We start from the raw sequence: 23,272 nt of genomic DNA on the forward strand, positions 1-23,272 counted from the left end.
ACAACTCTTCCTGCCATAAAATTATTCCTACTATTTAGTTGGAATCTCCTCCATCTTGTCATTTGAATCCATTGGTTTGTGTCCTACCTTCCAGAGCAGGAGAAAACAGCCCTTCAGGTACAGTACTTGAATATGGCTATCAATCCTACCTCACTCTTCTATTCTCCAGACTTACACCCAAGCAAGTCATGTTTATAGAAGAAACCATAGGAAATTGGCTTGTACTGAGCCAGACCACTGGTCCATATAGCACAGTAATGTCTACACTGAATGGCAGTGGCTCATCAGGATTTCAGAGAGGGTTTTCTCCCAGCCCAGCCTGGAGATGCTGGGGATTAAACATGGAGCCTTCTGTGTGGAAGGTGGATGCTATACCACTGAGCTTTCCTCTTAAGGATAAATTTAAGAGTTCTGGTTCTCTGAGCGACATTCTAGGTTTGATAAGGAGAAACCTATGTGACTGGGGACAGTGTGAGTGGTGCTCCTGGCTCATTATGCATTTTCCACAATGTGCGTTTTCTGACCCTTAAAGCAGATGATGTAAAAGTGACCTTTTTACGGGACCAGTTTATGGTAGTATAGCAATAGGCAGGATTTGCAGTTTCACATCTCAATCAGGCAGAAGTACCTAATTCACACAACATTCTCTGTTGCAGTCTTCTCCATCCTTTGGTCCCATATGTTGTTCGGCTTCTGCCCCCAAAATGTTGCAGCTGCCTTCAGTCAAGTCCATATAATAGTGTTGCCATGTTAGAGGAAGGCCATTCTGTTGCGGTTGGGCATCCTCAGTGTAAGCACGTTCCAACCTCATGGGATTTCGTCATTCATGCTGTTACTCCTACACCAGCAGCTGGATTTTCGTAAGGAGAGGCAGCGCTGGAGTGGGAATCAGCTGCTTGAACAGAGTGTTTGTGGGTGATCCTATCTTCCATTTGTCACCGTGTCAGCATGTAAACAGGCCACAAGGGAGCAATTTTTCAGCAGTGCCACACCTCTACAGAGAGATCTGAATTGGGCTTAGACTCACAATAGTTTAATCATGGATATTTCGTCTTTGTAATTGAATGAGCTGTTTTGACAAGAGACACATCTTTGAAATTCTTGTTCCTTGTTTCTGCTTTTAACTTTTGATTCTCAGTGTTTCCTGACCATTGCATTAAAGGCATTTAGCACCTTGATGTTTTTGCCAGTTTGTCTTTTCTGTTTTGTGTCTTTGAGAAGGGAAAGTGGATAGCACCAAATAAATTTCGCCTTTCCAGAGTAATCCTGCTCAGGTCCACCCGCTGTCAAGTTACCAGCAAATTCATGCTTCCACTAGGTGTTCCCTAGAGTTTCTGCAACCGAAGATAAGCTGTAATTGTGTTCCTGTATTGACCATCAAATTGTTTACCTGATGTCAGCTTTGTTTAGCGCTGTTAAATCAATAAAGTCTTTAAGCACTGGCTTCTTGCAGAGATGTTGACACATTCAGCACGGGCAACTGCTTTGCACCTAGGGAATGTTTTACTCCATTGCTCAGCACTAAAGCACACCTCCCCTGGGATGACCCTCTTGGGAAGAGTGTGGGAGTGAAATGTGAGATTCAGTGTGATGCTCTGCAGATGAGCCAAGGAGAGCTCAAGGGCCTAACCACCTGGGTTTTGTTTTCCCCTGCAGGATGATGCCCGTCAGTTGTTTGCACTCTCTTGCACTGCAGAGGAGCAGGGGATCATGCCAGAGGACTTGTCCAATGTGATCAGGAGGCTGTGGTCAGACAACGGAGTCCAGGCCTGTTTTAATCGTTCCCGAGAGTACCAGCTGAATGACTCTGCTGCATAGTGAGTGACTTTTCCTTGGTTATTTTATTTTTGCTGGGGTAAACGTATTCTGAACTTTAAATAGCATTTGAGCAATGCCATTTTGCTCTGTGTGGGGAACCAGTGTGATATAGGGGGCAAGATGTAGCAGACTTGAGTGACCCTCCAAAGCCACTCAATCAGGGCTAAACTAAATGTGACAATTAACAGGCCTATGTACAGTGGTACCTCTAGATACGAACGGGATCTGTTCCGGAGCCCCGTTCGAATCTGGAAGCAAATGTAACTAGCGACGGCACGTCTGCGCATGCGCACGTCACTTTTCGCAGCTTCTGCGCATGTGTGTGACGTCATTTTGAGCGCCTGCGCATGTGCAAGTGACGAAACCCGGAAGTAATGCGCTCTGTTACTTCCGGGTTGCCATGGAGCGCAATTCGAATGCGCTCAACCCGAAGCGCAGTCAACCCGAGGTATGACTGTATGTCTGTTTTAACTGTGGGCAGTTCTGCAAACATTCTTGCCATAATGGCATTTGTGGTACCTCGTGACGTCATTTTGAGCGTCAGCGCGAGCAGCAAAATCCGGAAGTGACGCGCTCCGTTACTTTCAGGTTGCCGCAGAGCGCAACTCAAATGCGCTCAACATGAAGCATATTCAACCCAAGGTATGACTGTATATTGGCTGAACTGCTATTCAGAATGAGCAGTGAGTTAATTATGCCTCCAGGATGTATAGCTCTTTAAAGCATGGTGGTAGCTGTACTTCCAGCTTTTATTTTGTGTGCCATCATATTCCTCTCTGCTTTGGAAAATCCTCCTGCTAGAAGTCCATGTGCATGCATAAAACTTCCTTCTTAATATGACAGAAAGCATGGCTGAGCAGGGTGGCTGGCTCATGCATGAGATACCTGGGGGCCTTGTTACAGGGGCAAAGCTCATCCACATAGTTCCTGTGGGATTGTTGAGGTTGTGTGTCAAGAGTTGGAGGCATGCATGCTTTTCCAAGCTGTGGCCTCAGCCTGCAGCTAATGGAGAAAGGGAACATTCCGTTGATGAAACAGAGAAAGTGGGTGAAACGTTGGCTCTGTGTGGGCCTATTTTATTTTATTTTTTGTTTTCCAGAAATACTGCTGAGCAGTTCAGACTTTGATTATTTGTTGCCTTTTTACTCATTTGGAATGTCCCACATCTGCCCGTGGAATAGTTATTTAGATTTCGGCATCAAATGCCGTTTTGTGGCATACGAAAACATAAATATTGTGTCAAAACACAGATGGGCCCGCAGAAACGAGGGATGTTAAAATGAAGAGAGCTATCCAGGCTTTCTGAACAATATATGTTTTCTAAGGGAAGAAAATTATGTTTTGAAATGTGCTTACGCAGCTCGTTAACTCTATAATGAGGCGCCTTTGCCAGTCTCGCAGCCATTGTTAAATGTGTCTACAATTCACTTGCTAAGTTAGCTATGAGCAATCCACTGTCTCCACAATATGCTGGTATTGTTGCCAGCAGACCACCATGCTAACAGTTGGAGGCTTCCATCACACATGTATACTTTGAAGGGTTCTTCTGTTCTGGATGTCATGTTTAGTGTGAGCACTAGGAGAAAACTTACTGGCTTTTTAAGTCGAGCCATCTCAGCTGGTAAGGAAAAGTGTCTGTCTTTCCATTTCAATTGATTAAAAAGAGAGAGAGGCAGCTGAAACCAGCACACCTGTTCCTTTAACAGTGTGTTGGTTTTCCCTCTCAGTTCAGCTTGCATTTCCCAAACACTCTGCTTTCTGCTTGTGAGTAATGTGGTGCTTTTATCCTAGGTCGTAAAGAAAGCCAAGAGGTCTCTTTTCTTGATGCAGGGTCGAGCAGGTCAACTTGTGTGTTTTTGGAGGGGAGTTTTGCGGAGTCCCTGAGGACCTGCCCTTCAGATAGTCTCTGCTTTCTGCCTAGTAATGCTGTTTAAGGGAGGGCAGTTCAGCAAAGGTCATAGTATTTATCTGTAGACGAGACTTCTGAGTCAAGTTTCTGAAAAGTCAGGTTAGGAGTAGAAAATAGCATGCTTCCCACCCACTCCCAAGCTAGTTTGCGAAGCCTGAATGGATCACGCCGTCATGTAACTCTGTGACCCAAGCCTTTGCCACTACCTGTCCACACCACAGGCATTCTGCACCTGATTGCACTTTAGCCCCAGGCACAACGTGCTTGTTTTAAAGGCCTTTCCAGTGAAGGAAGTTAATTACTTGAGCTTCTGCTCTGCCTTCCTTGGCAAAATGTGTGGTGCTAGAGTGTTGCTCTCTTGCAAAAAATGGACAGGGAACTTGAACTCTTGGTTTTTGTATTTATGCACATGCTTTTTGCTAGCGCGGTATTTCCAACTGTTTGGCTTTGATTACTATTGACTTGCTGCCTCCCCCCCATTAGATTCTGAACTGTTCTTATAAGAAGATCAGGCAAATTTATGGAAGATAGGTTTGTCAATGGGCATCAGTCGCCATAGCTAAATGGAACCTCCAAGTCCAGGTGCAGTGCTTCAGTTTTAGCTGCCATTAGCATGTAAAGCACATGTGGCCTTAAGAAGAGCCCTGCTAGATCAGACCAAGGGGGCTATCTAATCCCGCATTCTGTTTTGGCCTACCCACAATCAGGGTGCGAAGGCAGCAGCCGTCTCTCTTATTTGTTTCCCAGCCTGCTGTTTCTGTTCCTAGGACTGGGGTGCTGCTACCCTGTCACTTAAGGTCTTGTTCGCTAACAACCTCACTGCTTCTCTCCGTCAACTACCTTGGCCTCACAAGAATGACTATTAGAGGGAGGGCCATAGCCCAGTGGGAGAGCATCCGTCTTGCATGCAGAAGGTCCCAGGTTCAGTCCCCAGCATCTCCTGGTAGGGCTTCATGGGAACCCCTGTTTGAAACCCTGGAGAGTCGCTGCCAGTCAGTGTAGTAAATACTAAGCTAGATGGACCAAATATATCTGACTCATTGTAAGGTAGCTTCCTATGCTCTCTGAGCGCCCCATGGCAACATCCGAAGGCCCTGATCCACTAGCCGCTGGATTGCACCCTGCACCTTGCAAAGTCAGGCCCAGGCTGCCGCTGGGCCCAGCACTGGCAGCTGCCACAGGCTCACCCAGCACTTCCCGTTGCCATCCCACCACTGCACGTACCTGACCTGAGAGTTGTGGATCGCGGGCTGTACTGGTCAAAACGGGAGCCTCAGCAATTGCTCTCTCTCACTGGAAACAAACCAGGACTACTCCAAGAAAATGTATTTGGCAAAAAGGAGCGTTAGGCCCTGGTGGGCTGCCCCCTTACATGCTTGTGATTGGCCAAGTGGGTATCCAGCCAGTCAGGATTTTTAAAAAACCTGCCCCCCCCATTTCATCAGTGGCCCCCTAGCCTCATGTTTTGGCCCCCCATTTACACGATTTTCACCTGTTGCCCCATTGGAATATTCTGGGGCCCCCAGTTGGGAAACACTGGACTCGATGACCCTTGGGGTCCCGTCCAGCTCTACAATCCTATAAAGACAGACTAAAATTGGACACATGGCCCAAGCATTCTAGCCCAACAGCCAACCCAAGAGCATTCTTATTCTTTTTTTAAGTTGCAGTTTGTAAGGTCAAAAAGGGGTGGGGGTGGAGGAGGTTGACTGCCCTGACCTCACAATGGTCAGCTGCTTAGCTATTGACACTCAGCCAGCTGGGGCTCTGCGAAGGCAAGCGAGAAGCAAGCATGACTGCTTCTTGGAAATCAGGATGTTTGGAGGGTGGGGTTTCCCCTCAAATGTGCCTCGTGCAATGTATCAGACAAAAGGGGACCATTGTAGAGTAAGGAATGGGGAAGCAGCCATGCAGTCTTGTGGAAGAGCATGGCTCAGTGGTAGATTGCATGCTTAGGTTGCAGACGGTACCAAGTTCAGTTCTCAGGATTCTAGGTAGTCAGGCTGGAAGGACCTGTGTCTGGATCCTTGGAGAGCCATTGCTATTCAGCGTAGACAAAACTGGACCAGGAGCACCTGTGGCCAGACTCTGCCCAAGGCAGAGTTCACTACTGAATGCCAGTTGCCAGATGGAAGCAGCCAAAGAAAGTACTGTTGCCTTCCTGTCCTACTGTTGGGTTTTCCAGAGATGTCTGGTTGGTACTGTGGGAGGCAGTATGCTGGGCTATCAGTGGACCTTTGATAGATAAGCAGGGCTGCCATTCATGTTCATAAAGTAAAGTTGGCAATCACACCTGATGTTCATAGCTTTGGCCAGTGGTTGCTGGTGCCACTTGGGGCTGGTAGGGCAGAAAGCAGTGAGGCCAACAGGATACAGAGACAGAGCCAATGATGATACACAGAGACAACTGGATTTGTCCCTCCTTGCTGAGGTCCTACTAAGGAGTAGTAAGCTGGTACCCACTGCCACTCTGTTTTTAAGAAAGAAGGGCAGAAGGTGGGGGCTGGTTGAAGTTGGTGGGCTCACCATTATGGACCAGCCTCCACTGGCTGTGGCTTTTAATTTGATCAGATAAGTGGTGTGGCCAAAGGCTAGGATGGACAGGGAGAGAGGGCACAGGATGCCAAGTAAGAATCAGTTAGAGGATATATGTTACTTAAACACTTGCTCTTCTTATCCCCCTTCCCTTCCCTTCCCTTCCCTTCCCCATGCCCCAGACTCCCCTCTTTACCATACAGTGGTATCTCGGGTTAAGTACTTAATTCGTTCCGGAGGTCCGTACTTAACCTGAAACTGTTCTTAACCTGAAGCACCACTTTCCACCGGAGCACGATTTCTGTTCTTAACCTGAAGCACTATCTCTGGGTTAGCGGAGTCTGTAACCTGAAGCGTATGTAACCCGAGGTACCACTGTATTGGGATGTATGGATATATTGATCTGAGAAGGGAAAGCGGATTTCCTTATGAAAGATGCATTTGTTTTGCGCTCCACAAAGAGCTGGCCTGTGAGTCAGGGTTGTCCTCTTATATGTACATATCTTTCTTTTCTCCTTTTACTGTTTTCACCTGAGAAATGGCAGAGCAACAGGATGCCTGCTAGGCTAATCAGATGAGCTAAAAATGGGAAGGTTGCCTGGGCCTGAAGTATCCATGCAACCAAGCTAGAGTCCGTGATCAGCAGGGACAGTATGTGAACAGGAAATGTCAGACAAGGAGCCGGGGCTGATAAACAGTGCTGAGGAAACAACCGGGCTCTGTCTAACATCAGAGCTCTGGCTTCAGAGGTGGCAATACTGGGGACAGGACAAATAGAGACAAGTGAACAAAGCATGCAGATAAATGGCGCTTATCAATGGATTATCCCTAGCAAGGGATCATCCCATGACCTGATCAGAGTTAATCCGTTTTAGGCTGCAATCTTGTACCCGCTTTGCCTGGGTTGCAATCTCCACTGTACTCCGTGAGCCTTACTTTTGAGTAGACGGGGTTAGTCTTCCACTGTTAGTTCCCCTTGTTACTGAGTTTTCAACTGTTTACTTAATGAGCACCTGTATTGATATTGATGTATATCGAAAGAAGGGCAATATTGAGAAGAACTTGCAGAGGCTAAAAATCCGAAAGTGCAAATTGAAGCAATTTCCTCAGCGGGAGACCTCTGGGAATCAGGATCAACCTTGTTAATTCTGTTGATTCTCCTACTTCCAATAAAAATAGAACACCACATGCCTGGGAGTAAATGGAATTTGGGGGAGGCAGGAAGGTGACTTGATCAAGGTAAGATCCACAGTTGTATGAAAGGTAGGCTTTCACCATGTCCCTGGGGATAGCTTGGTAGAACGAGGGGCCTCCATTATCCAGATCTTCTTGTTTTACAAACATGTTTACTTCCAAACTCCACACGTAGCAGAAGGATAATATCTCTTATATTCGCTATCATTATTCCACATGCCCAATATGCAAAATGATTGAATACTTTTCGATCTTTATCATCCAGCTACCTACCCCCATGAGGTTGTCAGTGGCATTCAATTTTAAAGATGGGGAGATTGAAGATAGGGGCCTCATTCACATGTAAAGCTGGGATAGCTCAGTTGGTAGAGCATGAGACTCTTTATCTCAGGGTTGTGAGTTCAAGCCCCACATTGGACAGATCATTCTTGCATTGCAGGGCGTTGGACTAGATGACCATTGTGGGCCCTTCCAACTCTACAATTCCACGATTCCTTGAAATGGCATACATTCACACACAGCAACCTTGCTCCTTCATTCTTGTAAGCAAATAAAGCAAGCCTGGGTTTAGCACTTAACCCGGTGCTTCTGTGCAAATTGTGAAATGGAAGCCATTTCCCTTTAAAACCATGGATCCTGGCTTCGTTTGCTGCTTTTGCGTAGAGATGAGCAAACTGGCAGGAAAGGAGAAGCCTGTGGGTGATTGCCACTCATATACGTCCTGGCTTATCAAACCCAGAGATTTGGCTTAGCGTTATATGCAAATGCTGCCAATGACTCACCCAAGATGTTTGAGTTGTCTTCACTGACATCTGTAGAAATAGTAAAAAAAATAAAAATAGAAAAATGTATCCAAATCTATTGTAGGCAACATTTCTACAGCATGGTGCTGGTTTTTTTTTTTTGGGGGGGTGCATGTATGTACCTGTGCATGGATGCTTATGTATGTAGAGATAGTTGAGGAAAAAACACAACATTTCCTAGGAAGGACAAGGAGGGAGAGCTAGTTCTAAAGCACAGGAGGCTGATAGACGATGCTTCTTCTTGTTTCTCTTATTTCTTCTGCTTAGAGCTGAGCTGAAATTTCCCAGAGGACATTTTGCTGAGTTTCTGAGATCTCCCCCGCCCCCTCGTCACAAAAAATCTCTACAGGATTGTCTTCAAACATTATTTGCCATGTTTCAGTGGCATTTGCCATTCCCGCCCCAAACACACACAGCGTCCCAGAACAACACTAAATTTGAAGCATTGTGCAGGGTGCCACCCCCCCCACTTCCAGTGGTGCAAAAACAAAACAAAAAGAAACCTTGCAGGGGGGAGAAATAGAAAGAAGTTGTGCTGCTGCTGCTGCTAACGTTAACCCTAATGGTGAGCCCCACCCCTGATAAATCTCTCCTCCTGAATAAATTTTGGTGGAGGAGTCCTCGCTGCTTTATCTGTGCGCTAGCAGGTTGACATACAGAGTTTGGAGATACCTTTTGCTTACTATTCTACTCTGCTAGTCAGGAGGAGGGTGATCCCAGAGGGGTATTCTGTTTGCTTCCCTCTGTTTCCACTTGACTGAAAGAGAAAGTGCATCATTAACATCGGTGATGACATTTAAATATTGTGTGTGTGCGCACGTACATGCATGCGCATGTGCACACACGCACAGATGCACGTGTTCGTCAACTGTTTGCTGCTTTTTAGAACGGCCACTTGGGGCATTTAAAATTTCTCATCGGATCCCTGGAATGAAAACGCCGTAGCTTTAATAAGCTATTATATTTGCTGACATCAGGGGGTACTGCTTTCTTTCCTAGGTGTGCACGTATTTAATAAGTTCGTTCGTTTTCTAACCTGCTTTAGTTTTTGGTTTCAAGAGCTCCCTGTGTAACATGGCGCTGGGGAATCTTTTCCATGTGTGCACACACACTGCTTTTGTGATCACAGTGACAGATAGACTAATTTCATAGTAATAATTTGCTTCTTTTTATGAGCTGGCATTTTGTGGTTCTTTCAGACTGATTGTGGCATGAGCTTTTTGTTCAGTACAGACCATTTCTTCTACATCAGGGTGGAGTGGGGACTTTTTCAGCCCAAGGGCCACATTCCTCTCTGGATGGGCTTCTGAGGGCCACATGCAGGGCCAGAGGCAGAAGCAGGCAGTGTAACCAGTGTAAATTATACCTCATACAGTAGACTAGTGTACACACACAACCTTGCTTTTCTCCATCCTGGAAGCCAAGAGCCATTGTCAGAATTCGAGAGCACACATTCCAGGCAGGCACAAGGATGTAAGGACGGATGTGAAGCAGCCACAGTGAGGGAGTTGGTCTGGGGAGGGGATTTGGTGAGGGGAGATTCCTGAGGTCTAGATAGAGATGTTTGGAGGACCTTATTTGGAGCGTGAGGTTCCCCACCCCTGCTATAGATGTATTAAGTGAATTGGGAAGATGTTATATTTGATAGGCAAGGAAGGTAGAACATGCAGCGGTGGGTAGCACCACATACAGAAAAAGACAGACAGCAGGTTTGCTTCCTTGTAAATGTTGTTCTCCAGATGTGGTTTAAAATCAGTCACACTCTTCACCCACCTTGAAGTTCTCAGCCCTGGTGTACTTTTTACTTCAGCACCTGGCTGTTTGCTTGGGGGTTTTTTGTGGGTTTTTTTTTTTTTGCAAGAAGTTTTAAATTAATACAGAATCAAAAGTGCAAATAAGAAAGAACATAACCAAAATTACAAAACATGGGAGACATTTGCAAAAGTTGCAGATACAAAACAATAAGAGAGCAGGTAGTATATAAAAGCAAAAACACACCGTGATGCTGCAAATTCACAACTTGCCACGAGGAGAGAGTTTTTGTATATCTGAATTTGACACATAAGAAATAAAATCCCATCAAATGTTTTAAAAACGTTCTGGGTCTTCCTTACCTTTAGAAACACCATGTGCTAGTTGTTTTCTCCAACAGCCACAGTTTCCACATATTTTGGTGCTGCAAAGAAAGGTACAAGTCCTGTGAGGTCTTCCTTTATGTGGGGTTTGAGTTTTGATCTGAGTTTTTGGATGTCTTGTCTCTCTGCCTGCCTATGGAAGGGCCTCTCTACTTCTTAAAATTTTGCACCCAGTGTGACAGCCTAGCCGACCAACCCACATGTGTGTATTACTCTTGAAGAGGGTGTGAGTAAGCGGTTCTCTGTTTTTCTCTACTTTTAAGTTTAGGAAAAAGAGGGCATCTCTCCAGAACACCAAAACAAACTCTCCCCCCCCCTTGCTTAAAACCCTGCTTTGGGGGTACTCTGGCCACAGCTTCCCCAAGATGTTTGTGAGCCAAGACTTAGTCTTTTAATAGGAGACCCGCAGTTGCCACCCCCTCAGTTCCTGTTGTTCTGCCTGTGAATAATGTTTCGTGTTCCCTGTTTAGCTGCTTAACAGTCAAATGCTGCCCTTGAAATTGCTGGTGAGAATGTTTTGTGTAGGCATTTCCACAGTCACTTATCTGTTCGTTTTAAAATAGGAGTAGGAAGGGTTCGTTGTCTTCATATCCTCTTCCAAAAGAACTTGGATGAACTTACTCTGGCCAACAGCCACCCAGCTGGGCTGAGTTCCTCACAGAGGAAGAAGGGCCGTGAGCATAGAGCTCCTGCTACACACTTGTCAACAAATAAGTTGCTTCTATGATTCTATCCTATGAATCAGTGCCAACTCCAGGGTATCAGGGGCCCTTGGACAAAATGCCCTCAAAGGGCTCTTCGCCATAAGTAACCCATTTCATGGCCGGTTCCTGTTTGCTTGCCTTCTGTGGTGGGTGCATTCTGCACCATTGCTGATGGGACCAAGACTTACGGGGGTCGGTTTCCTTCCTCTTTGTTCTGGTCTAAGAATAGGCGGTTTTCAGGCTTGTGGGATCTCCTTTGTTTTGGACCAGAAACCTGAGACCCACCAACCAGAGCCAGGAACGTAAGTCATGCACTTATAATTAATGAATTTGGGGTCTAGAGGTTTTGGGGTAGATTTGAGTAGCAGGACTGAATAGAACTTGCAGTCCTTCTTCACAGAAATCCACTCCTGGTTATTGCCCCAAGCGCTCTTCATTTTGGCAGTATAGTTGAGGACAGGAGGGAGATAACCTGTTGTTGTTGTTGCTGCTGCTGCTCAGCTGTTTGGATGGGATTCAGAAAGCCTTGCTCATTGACTGCGAATCATCCAGAGATCTATCAGTACATCCGAAAGGGCTCTGGAATTTGGCACTGGGCCGTTGTTGGGCGTGTGGGCATTGGCTGGTTCCCAGAAGTGCCAGTTCCTGGCGTTACAGTGTCCAGAATATCAAAAGTAGAATACGATCTGCCTAGTCCTGTATTTCGTCTTTTGACACTAGCAGACAGTACCTTCATAGGTAGGTTCATAGAAAAGGTGTTCGAAAGCTAGAAAGAAATCTATCTATCTGATGTCATGAGCAGACCTTTCTATTGGAAGAAATGCTTGGAGCCATGGACCTCACTATCTCCATGATTTTAAAAGTTTGGTATACTTTAATAGAAGGGACGCGGGTGGCGCTGTGGGTTAAACCACAGAGCCTAGGGCTTGTCGATCAGAAGGTTGCGGTTCGAATCCCCGTGACGGGGTGAGCGCCCGTTGCTCAGTCCCTGCTCCTGCCAAGCTAGCAGTTCGAAAGCATGTCAAAGTGCAGGTAGATAAATAGGTACCGCTCTGGCGGGAAGGTAAATGGCGTTTCCGTGCGCTGTTCTGGTTCGCCAGAAGTGGCTTAGTCAGGCTGGCCACATGACCCGGAAGCTGTACGCCGGCTCCCTCGGCCAATAAAGCGAGATGAGCGCCACAACCCCAGAGTCGGTCACGACTGGACCTAATGGTCAGGGGTCCCTTTACCTTTATACTTTAATAATATTTGCTGCACGATGTCCCCACCCCCCACCCCAGCTCCCCAGCTTAGAAACAGATGTCAGAATGTAAAACACAAGTATTGGCTATGTAGGGTCCATACATGTACAAGCCAGTGCTTTGTTCCTGTTTGTTCTCCCCCATTCAATATGCGTGTGAGTGGCAATGGGGGGGGGGAATTGGTTGTTAATGTTTATGGATTTTTAAAGGGAAATTGGCAACTGTATGCACGATCACCCATTTTAATTGATGATGTCTGCTTGTGTTTTGTAATTGGGCGTCTGTATTTGAATGCAGAGCATCTTGTAAGAAGCGGTCCTTCAGAGATGAAGGGGCTGATCTAAATTACTGGCACCCCGGGGGAAGCAAAGCATCTGGCGGCCTCAGCACATAGCTGGTGGGCTGTGTTCAGGTCGGTGCATCACAAGGTCTAGGCTTGTTCCATGTGCTCAAGACTATTTACATATATCATTTCACTAATCCTTACAAGAATCCTGTAAGCTTGGCCTGCATTGTCTCTGCCATGCTACATAATGGAGTGGGCTGGGCTGGGCTGGTAGACTGAAGTTACAGAGCTTTCCTGACCCTTCTTTCGTTGTGACTTCTGCACATTTAACTTGTGCATAACATCTGAATTTGCTCTTTCAGAAGTGAGACTTCTTTGCAGCTCTTCACAATTTGATCAGCCAAACCTTTGATTTAGGGGCCTCTTTATAAATCCAATCGCATTTTGTTTCTTACACTCAGGTAGCCATTTGGTTTCTTGCCAGTTGAAAGTGACCTCATTTGGTTACCTCCGTTCGTGCAGCTTCTTATAAAAGACCACCACGACTTCCATCACAGTTTGAATAGTTAGAAATCAGATCGGCATTACATTGAGGTGCAATCAGGAGCCAATTTCGGTAGTGCGGTATACTAGCAATAATAAACCTTTAAGTACCTCTTCAGCTGCAGTTCTCAAATGTTTCACTTGATTGATTGGAAAGTTTCTTGCCCAGAAGCATGCCTAAGACGAAAAGATATTTGTTACTCTTAGAGTCCTGGAGTTCTTTTCCTCTCTCTTCCTAACTCACCCTCCAAATGAAAAACCCAAGTGCTTTTCAGTTTTGCCGTTCTGTCCTGATAACTGTGAGTGCTTCTGCAAAAGAGCTTTCATTAATCCAGGGTGAAACCAAAACCATGAAAGCTAATTTTATTACTTAAAACAACGGATGGGGAACTTGTGGCCCTCCAGATGTTCCAAATCCCATCATTCCTGAAGACTGGCCATGTTCTAAGGGTGGAAAACCAGACAAATAACATACAAACTTTCAATTCATATGTAGATGAAATAGTCATGAGATTGAAGAAAAGTGCATTTTTCTGCCTTCAAAATCCAATTTTCTCACCCCCTTTTTTGACAGAATTGTCTTTTTCAGAGTGTCATTGTGCCTGTGGTACATCTCCCCAAAGTTGTCTTTCTCCTCTCATTCTGATTTTGAAGTGAAATGAAGATTCATTGGTGTGTATAAAGCATGATGGACCAGATTCAGCTAACCAGTCCTCTTGGCAGAAGCCCACCCAGTGTGTTCCATTTGCACAGCTGGGTTTCCCCCCTGCCCCCCCAATGATTCTGGGAAGGTAGGTCAGGAGAACTCCCAGAACAGAGCTAACGGAGGAGATGAGAGATGGTTCCACCAGGCAAGCAAGAAATGCTTCTGCTGATGGAGTGATCTCCTTAGGGCTATGTTGAATTCCTCCCATATTTCCTATACTCTTTCATGTCTCCCAGCTTCCTCTTCCAAGACTGTCATAAAAAATGGAGGACCATACAACCCTTAATTGATAGAAATACAGTCATCAAGATGCTTTAACATTCTGTCTAGTTCCCTTGGGCAGAATGAGGGGAGGTTCACAGCCAAAACACCATCAGAATCTAACTGGTACATATTTTTTTTTAAAGATACACCATCCAGGGTTCCACTTCATAGGATTTAAGAATGTTTGGCATTTTTTTTTCTTTCTGCTTTCTGAAAGACAAGTGGGAAGCACTGATTTCCTAGTTTTCATTTTGCTTGGCGTGTCTTAATTATTCAGATGTGTCAGTGTACGGTTGAATTGCTTTCAAATTTATTTTTTCAAAGCACTCCTCAGTGGAGATAGGGTGCCATTAGCAGTGTTGAATGGGTGGCTTAAGCAGATTGCACGATGTGTTTGATAGTTAACTGCAACATCCTGATTCACCCAACGTTTCTCATCTTCAGCAGCAGAGACCTGACATTTTTGAAGGAAAAGAGATGTAAAAGGAGTATGAAATGTCTTGGTCAAAATCGCTCAAACGATGCAAATAAAAGCTGTGATCAGAAACAACAAACAAACAAACTCACCATTCTCTTTTCAGGATATTTTAATAAATTAAACAGTGGGAAGAGGAGGAGGAGTGTTCCATTATTCTGTTGTGTGCTGTGCAGTAATTGAGTGTAGCATCTGCTGCCTGACAGTATCTGCAGTTACAGCAGCTACTTGCAGGGAGAAATCAAGCAAAAGGGCAGCTTGCAGATCACAAACCTCTAGCTCTTCTGCCAAGGAAAGGCAAGTTGGGGGGCTGCCATCCCCCCTTACATCTCTGTAAGATTTCTCAAGAATGGAAGGAAGGCTGATGATCTGACTAATTATGAAAGTTCCCATGCAGCTTATTTTAGTTGTCCAGGTTTCTCTTTCATACCACTATACAAGTCAGAGAAAGTTGACGTTTGGCTTTCCTCCCCCTCCATCAACCTTCCCACAGTAAACGCATTCAGGTTGTGTGCAGGCCAGAAGTGTTGCATTTGTCCGCACAGAGTCAAAAAGCATTATTTTGCGTATTGCGTGATCTGAGCTACGGTCTGTTTTATGCCTCTGAGCTCTGCAAGTATAACAGTTTCCTGGGAGAGTTTTATTGTGATGGTGAGTGGCTTCGCTGCTGCTCTTAATATCCTGACTAAATTATTCTGTCTGCCTTGGTACATTTGGAGGAAGTGGCTCCAGGAGTGTAATGGTTTGGTCAGCTTCATCAAAGCACTGAAATCTTTTTTGAGCTCTTTCTGCACATGCTGCTCAGGCGGTTTGAATGTGTGGGCAAGTCCAGGAAGTGTGCCAATTTATGACGATTCTCTTTCCAGTTTGCTTCCTGAGTTAGCAAAGTCATTGTAACATAATGCTTTAGAAAGTGCACCTATTCTTGCTCTTGCATTCTGCAAAAGCTCTCATATTGTGGACTTTTTCAAGATAAGCAGCACAAAGCCATTACTAAGAATCCAAAATCTCTTACGGATTGTGTAGTTTGGTCCTTCAAAATTGGATTTCCCAGCTCTCCCAACAGCTGTTTATAGTTGCTTGGAAATAGTAATTGATTGCATATGTAAAGGTTTGTATGCAAGTTGTTCACAGGTCAGGAGAGTCACAGTTTGTTTTTATTTTTGTCTGTTTTATCCACAAAAGTATAACCTGCCTTTCGGTGGAGATTCCTCAAGGCGGAGCATACCAACATAAGCAGAATATTACAGTAAGGTAGAGCTATTTTATGGGGACGCGGGTGGCGCTGTGGGTTAAAGCCTCAGCGCCTAGGCCTTGCCGATCGAAAGGTCGGCGGTTCGAATCCCCACGGCGGGGTGCGCTCCCGTTGTTCAGTCCCAGCGCCTGCCAACCTAGCAGTTCGAAAGCACTCCCGGGTGCAAGTAGATAGATAGGGACCGCTTACTAGCGGGAAGGTAAACTGCGTTTCCGTGTGCGGCTCTGGCTTGCCAGAGCAGCGATGTCACGCTGGCCACGTGACCCGGAAGTGTCTTCGGACAGCGCTGGCCCCCGGCCTCTTTGAGTGAGATGGGCGCACAACCCTAGAGTCTGTCAAGACTGGCCCGTACGGGCAGGGGTACCTTTACCTTTACTAGAACTATTTTAAAACCCATTATATTACAGGTGACCCACTGTTGCCTACATAAATGCTTTTATCTATTTTTGCCTATTAGAGATTAAGATTGCTCATTAAATGTAACAATATCTATAAAATAATAAAAAGGGGAAATTTAAAACTCACCAAGAGTTTAGGTAACTTGGGGTTTTTCTTAGCTTTGTTTTGGGAAGATTTGGAGGAATAGGGCTGTTTACTGCACATATTTTTGGGTTACCAATTTTTCACACATTCTCCACTTGTGCCCTTAATAACAGCATAAGATTAGGGAAATTAGCAGGTGAAGGTTTTATCGGCACAGGGATAAAATCATGTGAAAGTGTTCCCTCACTAAGTATCTGCATGTCAGGCCTATGCTAAGCCAGACCATGGACTGCTCTGACCCTGCCTCTTGTCATGCACCCTGTCTGCTCAGACTCTGACCTTGGACTGGCCCTGGACCACATTGTCTACATTGGTGTGACTTCTGGCAAGTCTCCTGGTTACTCAGTGAGAGTAGGGCTGGAAGAGAGAAGCACAACTCTAAGAAAATGTGCATGCATGTCTTGTTGTGAAAGCCCATTGAGAAGGGAGCCTAACCCTTGCGCTCCAGGTAACCACTTGGGGAGAAGTGTCCATGTTCATGTGTGAAGTGATAAGGCACACATACCCCTCTCCTTTGCCTGGCTCTGTGATTTGTAATTGCATGCACTGGAAACTGAGAGAAAGCAGAGGGTTTGTCTGTTAACAGAAGCTTGTAAGCTCATTAGTGTAGACCTCACTGGTCGCCATGAGGTTTACTTGTTGTTGTTCAAAGGGTGTTTCTCTTCCCGCCGCCCCCGGCAACTCGCTTGCTTCATTCTGGATTCTACTGAGCTTAGAGACATTGCTTGCACTAGCTGAGATTTCTGAAGAACCTAAAAATAATCGGGCAGTCAGCTGCCTGATACTTGGCAATTTTCAGTCAGATTTGGCAATGCAAGGAACACCTGAAGTGGGCATGTTTGGAGATGTCAGCTGATAGATCTTACTTACTAAATAGACAGGACAAAGAAGGTGTGGCATAGCAGAAGGCCTGGAATTCAACATCGTGCTGTGATGAAGGTTCTGTCTGCGAAAGCATTCCACTTACCCTGATGGAATTATCTCCATCCTCCAACACCCACAAACTGTTCTCAATGCCCCCAGAGCCAGTTTCAGGGGGAGGTGGGGAAGCTGCATTCCACAAGTCCTTGAAATGGGGCTTCCATTGATGAGGCTCACTGGGTGAATCTCTCCTAGAGTTTATAATTCCTGGTTTGCCACTTACAGGTTGCTGTGCTGCAGAATTTTGCAGCTGTTTGGCGTCCCTTTTGAGCACTTTTTTCTGGGGGGGGGGAACTAACCTGTCAGAACTAGGGAAGTTAGACCTTAATTTATTTGGGGGGGCATAATTTCATATGCTGGGCAGCTTTGGTGGGAGAAGGAAGAATGAGCTGCCCTTCAGTATGCCTGTAAATGTAAAAAGATAGCCCTGTTTTCCTATTCTATCCTATGACCTCTTTTGTCACCTTTGCTCTCATCGTGAGCTTTTGGGCAGGAACTTGTGCAATTCTTTCTTTAAATAGATATAAATATTAGTAATAATATTTTTTAAACACTATGGTAATTAGTAACAACATACCCAATTAGTATACATTGTGTCTTACAAGGTTTCAGAATCAAAACAAGGAGGGCAGGTCCCTGTCCAAAGGATACCATGGTTTCCTCTTCCTTAATGTGACCGTGTATCTTGCTGAGGGCAGCAGGAGATGGATGGTTGTTGTTGTTGTTGTTGTTAAACTGTTATTTTTTTAATTTATATGTCACCCTTCATCCAAAGATCAGAAGATGGTTTACACAAGAAAAACAAATTGCATAACAATAATAACAACCCGCACACACACACATTTAGAAGGTGATAGATTGTTTAATAGCCAGGGCCTGGCTGAAGAGGAATTTTTTCACCTGGGGCCTTCCTGGGGAAAGCATTTCACAAACAGGGAGCCACTACAGAAAAGGCCCTTTCTCGTGTTGCCGCCCGCCAAGGTACACAAAGAAGGGCCTCAGATGATGATGATTGTAGGGTCCGGGTCAGTTCATATGGGCAGAGGCCGTCCTTGGAAGGCTACAGTTGCTGATGTCTACAAGGATCCTCTGTTGAATCCAAACTAGCAAATATATACTTTTGATTCAAAGCGCTATTCAGTTTGAGCATACAAACAACCCCCTATGACCCATCACGGCATGCTTCATAATAATATACAAGACTTTTAAGCTTTGCATATTTATGTTTGTGATTTGCAGAGCTTTGGGAAGCTGTGTTTACATGGAGATTGTCTTGTTGACACTTTAATAGAGCAGAGATGTGTGCTTCTTAACATTAGTTAGGAAGCCTTTCTCATCTCTAAGCCATTTGCAAAGTGTTATTTGTCATCTCTTCTTTGCTTCTGAGCTAACCAGGATGAGAATTCTCACTGGAATGTAGCCCCGAATTGAAGGGGAGGGGAGGGGAAAGGGCTTGTGTTAGCTTGAAATTGAGAGAGACTGTACACATGATCATGTACCCTAGCTGAAGAACTTATGCAATTCTCACCCTGCCTGTGGCTGTTGCTTCCTGTTTTTGCAATATGTGTAATCTCCAGCAGTCATATAACAGATGAATTAATGTGTGTGATACAATCAGATCTTCGGTTTAAAGGGGTTGCAGAATGAGCCCAGCCCAGTGAATTTTCTGACCAGAGTCATATTGGCAGAGTTGGGTGTGAAGAACCCGCGTCATCCCCCTCCAGCCACGCACCCACCAAATTAAAACCTAGTAGTTAATCAATAAGGCTTCATTGATCTCCTTGCTGACAGAGACACATGGTGTCTTGAAAGCAGGTTTATTGTGGCATGAGCTTTCGTGGGTAAGCGCTTACTCTGCAGCAGAGAATGTGGCCCTTTGTCATAATTGACATATTTCAGGCTTTAAGCCAGCCACCCCCAACTCAGCCCTCCAGATGTTTTGGGACTGCAATTCCCATCATCCCTGGCCACCGGTCCTGTTAGCTAGGGATGATGGGAATTGTATTCCCAAAACATCTGGAGGGCTGAGTTTGGGGATGCCTGCTTTAAGCTATCTCAGTAATGATTATTCCATAAGTTTATTTAAACTGATTAGATTTATATGCCACCTTATACAGAAATCTTGGTTCACAGGATAAAAATAACAAGTTGAAAATACAATGCAATAGGAGTATAATACATTAAAATACAGCACAAACCTGTTGTGGCCAGGGTGTTCAGATCCGTTCCTATTCTTCATCTGTACAAAAGGGATCACAGAATGTTTGGCCATGCTCAGAATCAAGGGATTCAGGATCCAGCCAGGAACACACAAATACCCCAGGTGGTTTTAAAACCTTAAGATGGTTTCTGATAAGTGTCCCACTTTTCATCATGTAGAACTGCCTCACTTTGTGCATGTGCCCCCTTCCCTTCTACTGCATTGCATAGACCCTCATGTGCTCCATTAGTCAACAAAAGAGGTTTAAAGACTCTCTCAAGGCAAATCTTTAAAAAGTAGTATAAACACAGACGACTGGGAAACACTGGTTTGCGAGTGCTCAAATTGGAGAATAGTCTTTACCGAAGGTGTCGTGGGCTTTGAAGATGCTCGAACTCAGGACGAAAGGGAGAAAGGTGCTAAGAGGAAGGCATGTTTGTCAAACACAATACCATGATCAACTCCCACCCGGAAACCTATGTCCCCACTGTGGAAGGACATGTGGATCCACAATTGGCCTCCACAGTCACTTGCGGACTCACTGTTAAGACCGTGTTCCTGGAAGACAATCTTACTCAGCTACGAATGATCGCCAAAGAAGAAGAAGATTTGTAGCCTGGAAAAATAATGCTAATTAATTCTGTGATTATTCCCATAGTCCCTGTTAACCTTCTGTTTGGATTTTATGGTTGCAGAATTTGGCATTTTCAGTGCATAACTGTAGTCTGATCACTCTGCCGGTCTGCGACAGTAGCTTCAATACAGAGGGCCTTGCTAATGTTTTAAAGTGGGAGCACCGACTGGCTCACCACGCGCAAGATAGTGCTTCTTAAGAGAACCTATGCTCCATAGGTGGCAGTGGAAGACAGGAGTGCCTGGCGTGCTCTGGTCCATGGGGTCACGAAGAGTCGGACACGACTGAACAACTAAACAACAACATGCTCCATATTAACTTGCCAGCAGTTCTCTCCTTGCCAGGCAGACAAACTTGTATATGTAACGTGCTTGCATGTTTCAAAACCTCTGAGGCCTCTGCATTTGAATTTTCACAGAAAACTCGGCAAGTTCAAAGTGCCCATCATTAAAGCATCCTCTGGTTTTGCAGCACTGGTACATTGCTTGAGTGCCTTTTCTGGCATTATAAGGAATGAACAAAAAGGATGCTGAAGCCACTGAAATCTGTTATATTTACTGCAATGGATTGCCAATATATACTGGTTTGTGCTCTAGCACCCTTCATCTGTAGGCACCTAAGGCACATGACAACACTGAAGGTGCATGAAAACACGGAAGATCCCTGAATTGAACTGCTCTGGATCAAAACAAATCTGGAATGCTTTTCTTCTCATTCAACCTGCATTTGTAAGATACTGACTTACTCTGCAGGGGTCACAGTCATTAGGGTCTTTTCCTGCTTTCTTCCTATTAATTCAAGCTGCTGGATCAACAGTCCTCTATTCTTCAGTCTTCAAATTGAAGCTTTAAGGACTAATGTCATAGGAACCCCTTGTTCTATAGGAAACCTTGTGGTGATCATTCTCTGTAAGTGGTGTTCTGGGTAAAACATCATATAGTAAAGGTTCTGTGGTTGCTCTCAAGATTTCCCAGTTGGCGCTAGCATGCATCTTGGCTGTGGTTTTTCTTCTTTTTTGGAAATGCCATATCTGAAATTCCTAATCGCTTCACGCAGTGCGGATCTTGGTGGATTTCACCACTGCAAATTCCCTGATTTAGCATGGTTGTAATTTGCTTAAAAGATGCCTGTTTGTAATAATCCAATTAAGCAATCTTAACTAGGGGGTAATGCATAGTGCCAGACCAGCGTGTCTGTCAGATGCCTCTAGCGTAGTGGTTATGATTCTGCTTTCTTTAAAAAAGTTTAATGCTTTTACTCTGTTTTGCTAAGTCCATAATGGCTGGTGTTTCCAAGACAGGGGAAAGGGGGGGGGGCGGTGGCGGTCAGCATTTAAGTGGTGGTGGAAGATGAAAGTTTGAGAACATTTGAGAGAAGGTGGTTACAGTAAAAGAATGTCAGGTCATTGCACTGCTGTGTATGCGGAATACTTGCTGTGTAGGGCACCAGTGATCCTGCTGAGAAGGGCCAACTCTGACAGCATGCTGCCGAGCAGTACAAACATCCAGAGTCATTACAATGTGCTGAGCAAAGCACCACATCTGTGATTGCAGAAGATTATTTAACATGGATGGATAAAGTTATTTGTACTCAATGAATAGCGATAATGGAATAGCGTCCATTTTTGCAATGTGTGTGTGTGTGTAGATATATATATGGTCTGAAAAATAATATTTGGTTTCAGAAAGAAGAGTTAACTCTTACAAATGCACACATGCCTCAGAAAGCGTAAAATTAGGATTCTGCCTTAACTGTTGCACCATGTAAGCCGTAAACACATTCTAAAATCTTGTATATTGTGCTTCCTTACGACTAAAACTCCACGTACCCACACTTTTCCCTTAGTCTTTCAGTCCCAATGCAAAAAGGAATAACTTTAAGGTATGCTGTATGTCTGTAAAAATGATGATTCCAGCCATTAAAAAAAACAAAAACTTGTAACTCATCCATTTTTCATTCTATTTCACTGAGCACCAAGGTGATTTCCCACCTTAAATTTCATGTGGATAGGATAATCATATTGAATGTACATAAGGAATGTACTTGTGCTTTCTAAGTGTGAAATTCTATACAGCTATTCCTTTTTTTTTTATCACACTGTAACCCACATTCAGGATCCAGAGTAGCTAAAGATACTGAGCTAATCTTTTATAAGTAAATCTCCACTGTAGCTAATAAGACAGCAAGATTTGGCAGGCATAAAAGGTGGTGCTACACATTACATGTAAATCTGTGTGTGACACATACTTCAGCCACTTACTTGTATTAGGGGGAAAATGGCTTCAAGAGGAGAGATTTAGGGAAGAGACACCTTGGAGAAAATGTGTTTAACCCTTCTTCTGCCTAATTCTTTTGCACCTTTCCTCAAGCCTCTTCCTCTTTCCTCCTGTAGAAGTCAGGTTTGGAAGGGTAAACAGACATCTGGAACCCTGAGGCTATTGTGGGGGGAGGGGAGATCAATCTCTGCACTCCACATCACTTCCTTACAAAACTAATTTTCCCTAATAGAAACAGCCATTGAGACATTGTGTGCATCTACATACAGTTACGTACTTAATTTGTTCCGGAGGTCCGTTCTTAACCTGAAGCTGTTCTTAACCTGAAGCACCACTTTAGCTAATGGGGCCTCCTGCTGCCGCCGCGCTGTCGGAGCACGATTTCTGTTCTCATCCTGAAGCAAAGTTCTTAACCCGAGGTTAATGGAGTCTGTAACCTGAAGCGTATGTAACCTGAAGTGTATGTAACCCGAGGTACCACTGTACAGGATGTTCCATTTTTACAATAATGTATGTTGCCTTCCCCATCAGCTGCTATAATCTGCACAAATGGACCATTGCTGGTCAGTCCAATAATTAGTTTGCCCAATTAGAATGGAGGACATTCCTCTGATATACTTGGGGAAGGGGGGGGCAGTCCTTAAATTCTTCTGGTGGCTCCTTGCTATCCTTAATAATAGTTATAATTTTGTTTCAGTCTATAGAACTTATTATGTGCACTGCTTAGGGATTCTTTAAACCCCTTGTATTTTTAAAAAATAAATACAAGTATGGAAGAAGGATTCCCCCGCCCCCAGCAGTAGTTGTTTCTCAGCAGCCTGAGGGCTTCC

The 23,272-nt window shown here is 44.8% G+C and overlaps 1 protein-coding gene across 2 annotated transcripts in view; it reads left to right on the forward strand.

The window, feature by feature from the left end:
• Positions 1–23,272, forward strand: part of GNAI2 (G protein subunit alpha i2) — a 121,687-nt gene that overhangs the window by 79,986 nt on the left and 18,429 nt on the right. For both annotated transcript variants that reach the window (XM_083429521.1, XM_083429522.1), the window contains exon 4: positions 1,657–1,817. In XM_083429521.1, the coding sequence (XP_083285647.1) occupies positions 1,657–1,817 (161 nt within the window). The remainder of the gene's footprint in view (positions 1–1,656; positions 1,818–23,272) is intronic.

The sequence above is a fragment of the Podarcis tiliguerta genome (assembly GCF_965153285.1).
Source record: "Podarcis tiliguerta genome assembly, chromosome: 2".
Taxonomy (NCBI): domain Eukaryota; kingdom Metazoa; phylum Chordata; class Lepidosauria; order Squamata; family Lacertidae; genus Podarcis; species Podarcis tiliguerta.